General features: G+C 37.3%; 1 protein-coding gene across 5 annotated transcripts in view; it reads left to right on the top strand.

Annotated features, from left to right (window-relative positions):
- The window catches only part of ZMYND8 (zinc finger MYND-type containing 8), a 58,631-nt gene that overhangs the window by 22,041 nt on the left and 22,646 nt on the right, over positions 1–13,944 (top strand). For 4 of the 5 annotated variants that reach the window (XR_003249836.1, XM_026041925.1, XM_026041922.1 and 1 more), the window contains exons 2-5: positions 1,321–1,391; positions 7,133–7,281; positions 10,483–10,701; positions 11,608–11,721. Coding sequence is in view for 4 of the 5 variants with exons in the window: in XM_026041925.1 (XP_025897710.1) it covers positions 1,367–1,391; positions 7,133–7,281; positions 10,483–10,701; positions 11,608–11,721 (507 nt within the window). In the remaining variant the exon portion in view is untranslated. The remainder of the gene's footprint in view (positions 1–1,320; positions 1,392–7,132; positions 7,282–10,482; positions 10,702–11,607; positions 11,722–13,944) is intronic. The other variant, XM_026041924.1, reaches the window with a different exon arrangement.

The following is a 13,944-nucleotide window of genomic DNA, read 5'->3' as shown; positions in this document are numbered from 1 at the left end:
AATTTGTAAATTATGATACATATGCATTAGAAATATAGAATAATGCTTGCAGAGTTGATGGACATGTGGGTCTTCCATACATTGAATTTAGGGATAATCATTTTTTTGTCATAATATACAGGCATAATTGTCCTGTATAGAAAYGTGAAAGCCCAACCTCTCTGGTACTTGCTCTCTGGTACTTGATTRGCTGATTAAAAATAGTTTGACAAATATCAGTCGAAAAGTCTTTCTGTTGGTAAGTTTTACTTGGTTTAGAGAAYTGTTTTGACTTAAACAAAACTCTTGCTAATATAAACTTTGTGTCCACCTGGAGAGTTTCTGCCTTAAGTATAACCAAGTACTTAGTGTTGTTTCTGAGCCTTGATTAACTGTCTCAGGGAGATTTAACCACAGCAGCTAAAGCAGAGGTCCCTAGCTTTTTCTTTGTCTCTGTGCTAGAAATAGCTTTCCCAGTAGGTGAGAGGGCTGAAGAGAATCTGTCAGCCCCACAGAAGCAGTAGTTCCCAGTCTGACATATTAATCTGAATGGAATTTGTGACAACCTACATTAACAAACTAGACAGTCAATTTTCACTTCTGAGGAGAAGATCTACATCCTGTTTGACTGTTTTGCTCTTGTAATTTTAATGGACAGCTGTGATGCTTCAGGCACCGTAACTGCATTTGTCTATGATTTTGACTTTGGGCTTGCTTCAAYCCTTTGCTTTATCTTTCATCTATAATGGTCAGCTCTCAAAAACTGTTCTGTTTTTTCCTTTCCCTTCCAACTTCCTTCTCCAGAGTTACAAGACCAGCAAAATATGGATAAATTTTCTTGAATGTTATCATTGGCAGAAAGTAGAATATCAACTAGTTGAGTATCATTTACTATCTAATTGTTCTTTAATCCTACCTGAAATAAAGTAAAATTGAATGTTTAAAATTGAATAGTTGAATGATAACAAGTCTATTCTGTTTATTCTTTCTTATGGATGATAATTGTTGTAATGCCAGTAAGTTATAAATATATAAAGTCTGTCTTTACAGCTTATGGATATGATTATGAACTAGAACACGGGTTCTGTTTATCTTAATCTTCAGTATGTGTTCTATATTACAAAAATGTTATGTTTATACAGGTAACTTGCACCAGGACCAGGACTGTTTCTCTACATGTTTTGATCAATGTAAACTCTAGGAAATGAAAAGACCTTTGCTTTCATCACAAATATCTTATACTTGTTTTTGACAGTGTTATTTTCAACTTCTGTATATGCGTTTGGACATGGGAATAATGCAGTCCAGTGCTGTTCTAATTAATTCTTCTAATTTTTGCAGCTTGGCTGAAGAGGAAATAAAGGCAGAGCAGGAGGTGGTGGAGGGAATGGATATCTCTACTCGATCCAAAGGTCAGTGAAAAGGAATATGTCATCTGTTCTACAGCGCAGGAGAATTATGTGTAAAACAAGATAGTCTAACTGTGTAATTTGCCATGGCAACATCTGGAGTTAGGACTTGAATTTTTGCAACAGTTGTTGGTATAGTTAATGGATAACAATGTTATATCTTAAATTTTTAAATTTTTGCTTAGTTTTTATTATATATTGTGATGTACTCCCACTTTACCACAATATTGTTGCTTTTGTTTTTACCAATAACAGACTTCAGTTATGTCTCTGAAAAAAAGTCAACCTCTTGTGTCATTCCACTGGTACTGATTTCCTTTGAAGTATTTCTAGATTTGCAGTGTAGGAGAAAGTAATACCAAGGTAGCATTTCCTATAGTAACTGTCTTAATTAATTTCAGAGCAAACAAAAACAAGGTAGTGAGAGTTGATCAGATAAATGTCATTTTCTTAAAACAAGAATTGGTCACGTTATAGACCAGCTAGAATGAATCTCTCTGAGGTTCTGTGCATTGGATTGAGGTAAGTTTCTGTTAGTTGAGACCAGTGCTCCTGCAGTCCTAAAGTTAAAAGCAGAAATTTGAAACAGTTGTTATATAATATATAAGGCAGAAGTGCAACAAGGTTCTAATCCTGCCTGACAGGAAACTTCATAACATTAGACATTGTTGAGAATTTTACTTTCTGAGAAAAAATGTATATGGTGAGGTTGACAAACAGATTGAAAAAAGGATGCATCACATACTGCTCTGCTTGGTTTGTTTGCATCTCTTGGTGGCCTGAGAAGTCYGGTCAGGAAATAAATCAGTGACTGATCTGCTGCAACGTTGTAGCCTCAGTAATAGTTCATTCATACATTTATGTGAGGTCACTTCAATTTATTTTGGAAAAACTTTCTTTAGAAGTGCTTTAAAACCAATTAACCTCATGGAGACCTCTTCAGAACATTCTTGTTTTGGTACAAGCAGCTTAATTTTAATTGATATAAATCAATTCCAACTCAAGGTAAGCTGAAATGTGCATTGTTTGATTTGTAGTAAGGGTGTCAACATAGCCTTTGAATTGGTTTAAGTAAGGTGGAGGTTTCAAAGCAGCCTAAACTGGTCAAGGTGCTGGATGCTGCAGGTTTGACCACTTCCTTCCATAGCTAAGCTGGCAGGAAACTTAACTGAACCATAAAATGTGAATAGTTTTCTACTAGCTCAGTATGCTGAATGGCTTGGTAAAGTGCCAGAGTTGCTGTAAGGGAGAGGGCAGGAACACAACAGTTAGGCACAGGAAGTGCAGAGCTTTGGCAGCCAGCAGTGCTGTCGGCTGAGGCATAATGAAGCTGGAGCTTGGAGCTGTGTGGCTAAGGCCTCTTGCACTTTAGAATGTGCAATACAAGAGCCGTTCTAGGGATAGCTGTGCAATCCTACACCTATTTATTTTTATCTCTTTCCTATGCTGGCACTGATGCTTCTGCTCAACTCTGAATGCACTGATGCTTCTTCTCTCAACTGGTTAGTTGAGAATTGGTTTATTTCTTGTAGTGTTAATTTTTGTCTGCATCACAATCTGATTAATCATGTAATTGCAAACAAGTGCCTGTCTGCAAAAAGTTGTATGGACAGACATCTGGTTGGGTGAGGAAGGGAAGGGGGGAATGCAAGTTACAATAGCAGCTCTGGTTTGAATCTATTTAAGCTGTACATAAGCAGTGTTACTCAAGGTGAGATTTTATGTTAGTTTGGATCAAAATAAGAAGGCATAAAGAATCTGAGAACTGGAAATGGGAAATGATAACTTTGGCTTTATTTTTGGCTGATGCAGCTTCTTCACTCCCACTTGTTCTCTTTAGAGAACAGTCGAGTCTTCACTGAGCTTTCTCAATCTATTAACTTGAAAGATTTTTTTTGGAGGGGGTGGGAGAGGAGGGCACACGGTTCAGTTTTCTCTGCTGTTTTATCTGGTTACCTGCTTACAGCATTTATTTGTGGTAGAAGATTGACTTCCRTGGAAGGTTTCATGGATTTCAGATATTGCCATAACTATTTGCCTCTTGTCACTAAAAAAAAAAACAGCTTTTTTACTCTCTCCTTCCCTTCCTCAGCTCATGCTCGCTTTGCAGCAGTGCATCAGTCCTGTTATGAGTTGGTAAGAACTTGTAGAAGCAGTTTTCTACCTGCCTTGTTCCCTGAAYTAGACCTAAGCAATTGGATAGACATCAATGCTGAGAGCAGATTTACACTGTTGGTGACAGCTAGTCATGGAGAGGTTTCTAGCTGTTATGAGGGGGAAAAAAAAACTAAATATACTGAAAGACTACTGCTTAATGGTGAGAMTTTGGCTTATACAATGTGTGCATTGCTGCAAGTTTGTGTTGAAGGTTTTGGTCTTTTGGACTTTGTCACAGTGATAAATGGTTATATGTTTGTTTAGATGTTCCAAATGTGAATACAAAATGATTTTCAAAATGAGATTTCCAGATTGAATTACTTATTTCATAACAATTTCATAATAGTAGCCTGTGTATCAATTTTCTGTTCAGTCATACCAAATATTTAATCACATAGAGATGAGATTCTTGCTCCAAGGTGAAACATAATTTGAGAATGCCCCAGTGAAAAGTAGTACAGCCAGAGGCTTTCGTCTCTAGCACAGAGGCCTTGTTACTTAGTTATTGACAGGGGTCTTCATGAGTACCTTGAGGCAGTAAGTTTCCAAGCAGCTAGGAGAGAGGACTGTAGTTATAAATGGCTTATTCCTCCTGTATTGGAAGAGTTTACCACTTTCCTTTCTGTTCTTTAATTTTCTTCAGTGACTTTTTACATTGCCTCAAGAGAAGTTCTGTACATTCCAATAACTTGTCAGTTGAAAAAATATATGTTTTTCAGGTTTGTTTTCATATGTTGTCCATGAATCACCCCTCGTCTATCTGAAAATCCCTACTATTTTCAGGCTTCAGTCACACCATAAAATTATCCTGATTGAATGCAAGTAGATATTAAAACTAGTTACCTAAGCACATATATCGATGTGATCATTATTACTTTGGTTTTATTACTTTTGCAGTGGTGTTTTTTAAATTTGGATTCAACAGTGACTGAACGACAGTCCTGTTCTGATTTAGCCAGTGGCAGTTTATTAACCAGACTCTGAACTAGTTAATATAGGAGAAAAAGAGCACTTAAACAGGAGAAAGGTCACATTATAGAGGCAGGCCAGTGGTGAAGGACTGAAACTTTAGATCCTGTTTTCCCCATTTTCTTCTTTCCTACCGGGGCTGAGTCACCACATGCAGTGTCACAAGAGGTTTTTGGTAATCCCCGCAACCCGAGGGGAAGCTGCTGTGCTGCCCTGGTAGCAGCCCTGTGGCTGAAAATAAGACATGGAAGTGAAAGGGCAGAAGATTCAAGAGCACTTTCTTGTTGCCCCCTTGGGGTTAAGCTATGGACAGTCAACAAAGAAATGTTCATGTCTCATAGGGGTCTGCAAGTATTTTCAGGGTTCTGTTTGCAGCAGAGTCAATTTGACAAATCTCTGCTTTGGGAAAATGGGGATTAAAGGCAGGGTCAGCACTTCACAGTAAGAGTGTTTTAGTTATGACTTCACTTAGGAATGTGCAGAATGTCCCTTTCGAGGACTGCAGATTATAGTGAAGAAACAAAGACTTATAATGTAGAAGATTTTGTGCCACGTGGTGATGGAAAGCTGAGAAGAGATATGGCACAATGCTGTTCTTAGTGATGACTCTGAATTCAAACAGTTCCCATGCTGAATACTCTATGTTTCAATTTGGGGAAAAAGTAAAATCCAGAGTTTGTTTGGTTTTCAGTTTGATCACTTTGGTTTTGTGGCAGCTTTTGGTTTAGCTGATGCCGTTGCTGAAGTGTTTTGTTCAGTATAGCTCTCTTGACTCAGCTCTCTAGGAATATGTGCAGGCTGTGCCAGCCAAGGGAGTGGTTCTTCTGCCACCTTCTGTATGTGTTTAGCTAAACTGAACCAAGTGAATCTTCTGTCAGCATGGTCGTGTCTACTTAGGTCACAGACATCGTATTTTTTCACACTTACAGGAGACACAGTATATATCTAACAACTCTTTGTGTTGTCAGATTAGTCTAAATTTTGGCCCTGAAGGAGTCAGATTTATTTGAACCAAAACAAGTCATTGAAGTAACAGTATCAGTCTCAACCTGATCAACTCAACCTGAGTCTGGARATGCTGAAGGTGTCGGTCACACTCTGCCTGTACCACACTCTTACTAATGCTGTACAGGCAGACTAGGGCAGCTCTCTACAGACCTGGGAGCTACTTCAGAGTAATAAAGGCAGTGGGAACCCTGCTGCCTAAGAGGAATGGGATCTAGGAGGATGTGGCACTCTGGGTTAGTCTGGCCTGCTGACACAGGGCCCTCACATATGCGTGGCAGTGGATTTATAGTCAATGGCTGAAATTTTATCTTCTTGGAGTCTCTGCCAGTCCCTCCAGTGAGCGTCGTTGGCTTCTGTGGCAGACATCCAATTCACTTCTAAATGAGCATCTGAACTACCTCAGTTTTCAGCCCAACTTTGTTTTGGAATTGGGGCTAAAAACTGCTGCAGTTTCAGGACATCTGCTGTAGGTGAGGTAGAAGCTGGGAATGTTAATGACCTCGTGTGGTTAAGGTGACAAAAATRCAGTTCTGTTTTTGGCCTTTTGAACGTAGAATGTACTTGTATCTCCCTCACACATGGATAAATGGATAATGCTGATGGAGGTAATGTCAGTTGGGGAAAAAAGTAAGATGCAAAGAATAATGAGAGAAAAATATTACCTTTTATGATTTGGATATATTCAACACTGTATTGCAACATTTTAACATCAAGTTTCATTAAAAAAAAATGCAGTATGAGATGGTATGTATGGTTAAGCCCCCCTGATAAGTTTACACCAAGATGTGAAACTATGACTTAGAGGAGCTGAGCACAAGCTCAACTTCTACTAGCTTTTTCCAGTAACAACTAGTAACTTCCACCATAGATGGAAGCTGCAACATAATGAACTGCTTCAGTCTGTTGCTTGGTAAATGTTGGTGAGAACTCTGACTGTGAGGGACATCAAAATTACTGCTTTCTGTCCAYTACTGCCTGGCTCATGTGATCTTCATTTTATCTTTTTACAATCAAATAACCAGGTACAACAAATGACTTAATTTTGAGGTAACATTTATTTACAGAGAATAGGACAATTCCTTTTATTTATTCCCATAACATACCAGTACATTTTTTTTAAAGATGAGAGTGGACTTCTTCACTTACTGTATTTTAACTTCTGTTGCTTAGGTTCCTAAATAAATGAGCTGAAGCTTTTGGGATTTGTTAATATTGAGGTTGTTTTTTTTTTTTTTGGCTCATAAAGGACATAAATTAGCATGAAACAGTGCTCTCCTAAACTGCAGAATATAATTAATGCATTTTTAAATATATTAAAATTTAAGATGAAATGAATAGGCCGAATTTCTTGGGGAAATAAAAAAGGTTTATCTGAGTGACTGTAGAGAATTTACTTAACAGGAACATTGCAGAGCCAACTCTCTGCTTCCAGTTTTATGAGTGACTGGGTAAAAGGCATTTGAGATTTGTTTAGTTTGCTCAGTGAAGGAATGGAAGCTCAGGAAGGAAGGACAAACAATAACCGACTTTTAAATTCTTTTCTTCCCACAGAATAATTTTCACCAAATAGTTTTATGAACGCTTTAATTATATTGTTGTATCCATTACAGATCCTGGCTCTGCTGAACGCACAGCACAAAAAAGGAAGTTTCCCAGCCCTCCACATTCCTCCAATGGCCACTCCCCACAAGATGCATCAACAAGTCCTATAAAAAAGAAAAAGAAGCCTGGTCTATTGAACAGTAATAACAAAGAGCAGGTAAAGGAAGTCATAGTCTTGATGTGTTAGGATATGTGAAARTGAAGATTATAGAGATAGTTCTCTTTAGTAAGCTCCATATTTGCAGTATAGGAAGTAGGTATTTACTGAATGCAGTAGCTGTAGGAGTTGATGTTACAAGTTGGATTTCTATTTTTTTCTTTCTGTATGAGAAAATATCTGCATCATTTTAGCTTTATGAAATAAGTCTAATGAAATACCTGTGACCAGCAACTGAAATTTTGAGCAGAATGTTTGTAAAATTCTACTTTTAATAATAGCTGTTATTAATTTAAAACAGTTAATAAGGAAATATTCAGGCATGTAGTAGCCTCGATTAAGGTATGATAATGGAAATGACCATCTCTCATCTACTGTCATTCCTATTACAAATTAATAACAAAAATCCAGCTGCTTCCTGGATGCTCTGTAGATTTTCCTTCCCTTCCTCAAACTTCTGCTGTTACCGAAGTAGTTTAATCAGAGGGTCACATGAATGTTTTTTTCACTATATCTGAAACCACTGTTTGATGTATTCAGAATACTGAATTTATGTTGTAGCTCTTRGAAGAAGCTCCAGAAGCCTTTGAAAATTGCTGATTCATTGTATGATGAGAGTAAAAAGATTTTTGAGTTGCTTGAATAGTGGATGTTGTAAAACACCCAGATTATCTTGGAAGTGGTTATATACAAAGAAATTTTTAGCCCTGCTGAAATAGTTTTTAATCTGATTTGTAAGTGACATGCCTCTGTGTCACCTGAGGTCTGTGTGTCCTCTGTGTGCTAAAACAATGCATTTTRCAAGTGTCATATAAACAGAGGATTAAACTCTGTAGATTGAAGGCACCTATTCTCGGTATAATAGTTTCCATGTTAAATGTTACTTGAATACAATTGCACTGGTTAAAAAAGCAAAATGAGATTTCTAATTACTACACTTATTCTGGAACAAAGCCTGTGAATAGATCTTCACAGAATGTCCTGTCAAGAGTATTTTATTTAAGGATAATTGAGAGGTCTAGTGCAGTGAACTAGTTCAATGGGGCCAGATTTTACCGAGCTTCATTGCAGGCTGTATAAACCCTCCACATTCTCTGTGGGGAYGTTGCCCTCCTGGAAATCTGAGCTTCTAACTGTGCAGTGTAGAAACAATTACATGAACATCCATGTATTATAGRTATTTTAAAGTATATGTGAAACACAGTTGGAGATTAATACATTCCCTTTAGTAAATCCTTCTCTGTTTTCCAGATATGTCATATTTTAAAATCGTACTGGATAGATTGAAATAGTGTATCTAATGACCAAAAAAAAGTTTCTTTTTTTTTTTTGTTATTTATCAGAGATTAGCAATAAAGCGTACTGTCTAGCTTACAAATTGCTTGTAATTTGTGTAACCTCTTGCGTGTTTAGTCAAGCTTGAAATGGGCATACCTGGAGACAAAACAATTCTCTTTATGGTAGCTGAAGATGCTATAAAAACTAAGAGACTGGTGTGGACAAACTCTTTTACTGCTGAACAGATGTGAGCAAAGCAGAGTTGCTTTGCTGTTAAATTGGATTTCTGATCTAATGCACCTGTTAGTTGTGGTTCAGATAGGCCAGTAAATGTTTTGAGGTGGATCACTAAAGCATCAAGAACACTAGAAATCTCCACCTTGAATATTCTAATTTACTAAGTGTGAGTATTTCAAGATATAGTCAAAATTACAATTTCATGCTATTACATATTACAGATGCAATAATAGATCTTCAAAATGGTGCCAACAGATATTTGAAGTGTTTAAAAAATGAAGAGTTAGTGATTGAAGGGTTTTGCTAGCAGCGATTGAAAGTTTGGAAAAATCTGGCTCTCAATTTGTCGGTTGATTTAAAAAAAAAATTTAAAAAGCCTTCTTTTCCTAACTTTTAAGTTCTTCAAACACTTTACTCTGATTAGAACAAGTGAAAAGGTCATGCAACTGAGTCATTCATGGTTAGTCCTTCAATTTTGTTGCTTGTGTCTTAGTCTTATTTCTAACCCTTTGTTTTGTCCTTAAACTTCTCAGATGAATCAAGGTGATAGATGTTTGAGATGTGAGCATCCTCAAACAGAAAATTAATTCCCCTTTCCTTTAGTCTACTAAATGAGCATCATTATTTCTATAATAGATTCCTAGTATATYWTTTTAAAATAAGGTCATTGATTTTYAGGAAGTCCATGTAAGTTTACTGATTATACACACATACATGTCAGAATACATACTAAATTCTCTTTTTGGTGAACTGTAGACAAAGCAAATTACTATGCCCCATTGTTGTGCTACTGAGTACCTCCCAGCAAGATACTGGTTTTACACCTGTGGTGCATAGCAAATGTATTTTGCAAATAAAATCTGCTTCTTCACTGTAAACTGCAACTTTCCTTTACACTTACTTTAAGTGTAACTGTGCTTTTGTATCTAGGTTTTAATGACTGGGATAGTAATAAATTTGAAATGTGGCCTTATGCTGTACATGTTATTGCATAAGATCTTACAGAACCTTCTTTCTGAAAGGCCTTGTCTTTTGTAACTTTAGATATCTAAAAAGGTCACTATCGAGGCTGATAGGATGGTGGTTTCTGGTCACTTTAATTTATGTTCTGTGGAAATTGAAAGTCTTCAATTCCAATATACATTTATATGTGGATTAAATCTCTTGAAGTGTTCCTGTTTCTGTGGCAGAGTTGGCAGAACAGAATGTTAATCTGCTSTTGTCATCCTAGTTTACAAATTGCCTTATTAACCAAAATTGGCCCTTTCCTAAATGTACAATGTTATAATGTTATTCTCATTTGAGAACTTRGCTTCTTCAGTTATCTCAGGTTTAACCACCACAAAATATTTTGTAATATTTAGCTTGCGAAGCCTTGTGGAATTCAGAATTTGGGGACCTACAACCTCTAAATGCTTTATTTCCATGAACATAGAATAATTTTGTTTGTTTGTTTACATGCCTTACACTTGATGCACTCACTTGCACAAAGTTATTTTCAGTCTTGAATTTACCATTTTTTGGCACCTGAATATGAGAGTGATTTTTGTGAAATAATACATTGTACCTGCATAAATTTTAATTAAGCTCTGTAAACTGCTTTTTGTTTATATATTGTGAATATTATTATTTGAAAAATGCAAATTTGTTTTGAAACCAAACCTGTTTTTCTTGCCTACATTTCAGTCAGAGCTAAGACATGGTCCGTTTTACTATATGAAGCAGCCACTCACCACAGACCCTGTTGATGTTGTACCACAGGATGGACGGAATGATTTCTATTGCTGGGTTTGTCATCGGGAAGGCCAAGTCCTCTGCTGTGAACTCTGTCCTCGGGTTTATCATGCTAAGTGTCTGAAACTGACAGCCGAACCAGAGGGGGATTGGTTTTGCCCAGAGTGTGAGGTTAGTTTGATGCAAGGAATGGATTTCCCWTTTTGTTCATGAGAGTTAAGCAGCTTTTTGAAACTCCCGGATTTTTCTGTTCTATTCTTATGATTGCCTTTTGGGCAAGGAGCAACAAAAAAGATTTATACAAGAAAGGAAACATCTGCTGCTGTCTCCCTACTGTGTGTGCACACGTGTGTGCATGTCGGCCTGGACTGTGGTTGCCTTTTTGTCATAAATCTTCACATTTCTTTTTGTTCCTGTCCGTAAAGAAGGCACCTTTCTAGCAGGTTATCCCTTCAGCAGGCACCTCTAATTCTGAAAACATCCTGCAGTTCTGAATATTTAGTTCATGTTAGTTTATGCTTTTGTTAATGGACTGATCAACTCTACATCGGTGCACAAAAAAGTGCTCTGTACAGTCTGCAAGACAAAAGGGTATTATTATTACTGGATGTTTTTGCAGGGATAAGGTAGAATTTAACCATTTGTCTCCGCTGGTTTTTGGAGAAAGAATGCTTAGCATTAGTGCTTATTTAGCATATCCTTAGTGAAGTTACATTGCTTAATGGCTTTTTCCCCCCCCCCCTCTATTTAATGTATTGAAGCCAAAGTGACTTTCTTGGTCCTTTATACTGCTATCAACCTTCATTGCATTTGAGATTTTTTTGCATTTCACACATTCATTTTGTGTGAAAGAAGTTGATGATAATTCTCCTTTTTCTTTTATTTTTCACTTTATTTTGTTTTTTATTTTGGCCTCCGGACAGAATTGAAATCGAATAAAACATGTTTCTGATGATGCATAAGTTCTTCAGATATGTTGAGTTCTTACGTGGCAGTTACTAACATCCATTTGAATAATGCTGGAATATTTTAATGGAAAAGAAATGTTTGCTAATAGYTTGTAATTTTAATTTTTAGAAAATCACTGTAGCAGAATGCATAGAAACACAGAGTAAAGCTATGACAATGCTCACCATTGAACAGCTATCATATTTACTGAAGTTTGCACTACAGAAAATGAAACAGCCAGGGGTAAGGAGTATTTTCTTTTTCTCCCTGCTCTCCCCCCCCCCCCCCCCCCCCCTTTTTTTTTTTTCCTCCCCTTTTTTGCATGTCATGATACTGGTTTTTGCTTTCTGGATCATCATCCTTGGTTATTTTATCAGTTTTCAAAGCCTCATAGATTATAGACTATACTGTTTGTCCTGGTAGAGACCAATTAATTTAGACTATATTTACTGAATTGGAGTGCATTTAGAATGTAATTTTTTGATGCAACTTATGGAGAATTTTTGATGTGGCTTGGCTCATCTTCGTAGTAGCAGCATGACTCTTCTGCATATTTATTCTGCTTACACTCCTTCCCTGAAATTGCAAATAGTGCCTGTTTATGAGAATGAACTGACTTGTCCTCACAATATATYGATCTTAGATCTTACATGCCTTTCCCTTTACTGATTGGAAAAACTGACACTAAGAGATTAAGTAATTTGTTGTGGTTGCTCAAAGTCTGTGATATCAGTTCAGTTCTGCTGCCTAGGATGAGAAGATTGTTCTTGCACCAGCTGTTGGCATTAACTGAGCAATTGAAGGAGGACCCAGGCAATATATCAGTGAGCCTAGTGAAAATGCGTTGTGCCTTTCCAGTGTGACGTTACTTTCTCGTGCTCAGCGGAAGTGGACAGGGCCATTTCCCTGATACAAGGGCCCATTGACATCACAGGAACACAAAGACAGGAGCTCTTGCCAGTGGCCAGGAAGATTAGGTGCAGATATTGCTGTATCAGTGGCTATATCAGTTGAAACTCTCACTCCTGTTTGTCTGTGTTGTAATACACTTGAGAAGTAGAATATACTTGTGAGACTGAAGAAATTATCCTTGATGTGCTGAAGACCTGTGCCATCAGCTTTCATGAGTTTGCTGTTTTTTTTTTTTTTTAATGCAGACAATTGGCTTAAGTTTTGCATCTGACTTCTGTGTTTCTCTTCATATCTCTTAGATTCATTCCTCAAAATGACCTTGTGTGCAGATTTCTACTGTTCCCTTCCACCATTATTCACTAGGAAAGTTTTGTTTAGTTTTCATGTGTGAAGAAAAGAGTAAATCAAAGAAAGATATGCTTGTAATGAAGTGCCAAGAGTTCTCTTAACTCTCACTAATTTGTTGTCCTGTTCAGGCTAGGGGAGGAAAAGCAGTTTCTGCCTGCTGTGTAAAAGATATCTGTGAAAACCAGATGTGCAGACTCATGGTCTCTTTGCAATTCTGATCTCTCTATGATAAGTATTTTAGCAGAACAATAGTGACAGTTTTAGAGAAGGATACTCTTAAGTACTGACAGATTTTGGCTCTTGGAATTCTTTTACTTTGGAGTAGTAAACACTGTGCTATTGGAACAAGCCATTAGAAATTTTAAGTGCTGTTTTTCAGAAGCAAAGAGTCAGTGTTAGTTTATATTGAATTCCCAATCAAGGTGTTTTGAAAATGCAATTAGAAAGATAATGTTTAATGAATGCTGTTGAGGTTTTTTTCCCTTTAGGTGCTAAATTAACTACTCCTCTTTTTCTCTACTGAAGCAGTTCAATTGGTTGTCTTCAGAAAACTGCAGTCCCCTCACATTAGCAAATAAAATCTGAGATCCCCATTGATAAAAATGTGTAGTATTTGTGTTGCCAAACACTATTGTCCTGAAAGTTACAATTGTAATGAGAGTCTGAAAAGGAGGTTTGGGAGCCTAGTTAATCAGAGATTCAAAAAGGTGTTTTATTTCTGCTAAAATCTTTAAAATTTCTCCTGAAAGAAGATGATTAAGCAACTGAAGCATCTGTCATATGAGGAGAGGCTGAGAGAGCTGGGACAATTTAGCCTGGTGAAGAGAAGGCTCTGGGGACATCCTAGCCCTATTTATAAATGTCTGAGGGGAGAGTGTAAGGAAGGCAGAGGCAGACTCTTCTCAGAGGTGCCCAAAGACAGGACGAGAGGAAATGAACACAGACTGAAACAGGAAATTCCATCTGAGCAAAATGAAACCYTTCTTTGCTAGTAGGGAACTCCACTGCAGGTAGCTGAACACTGGAGCACTTGCCCGGAGGGGCTATGGAGTCCTGGAGAACCTGCTCTACTTGATAGAGCTTGGGTAGGYGGGGTTGGACCGGATGATCTCTGCCAGTCCTTTCCAACCTGAACTATTCTGTGGTTTGATGCTCTGTCCTCACAAAATTGTTTTATAAAAAGCCAGAATTTGTAATTCTTAACCA

Source organism: Nothoprocta perdicaria, unplaced genomic scaffold, assembly GCF_003342845.1.
Source record: "Nothoprocta perdicaria isolate Ctin4 unplaced genomic scaffold, notPer1 scaffold_3, whole genome shotgun sequence".
Taxonomy (NCBI): Eukaryota; Metazoa; Chordata; class Aves; order Tinamiformes; family Tinamidae; genus Nothoprocta; species Nothoprocta perdicaria.
The sequence above is the reverse complement of the archived record's forward strand: the minus strand, read 5'-3'. Positions and strand labels throughout refer to the sequence as shown.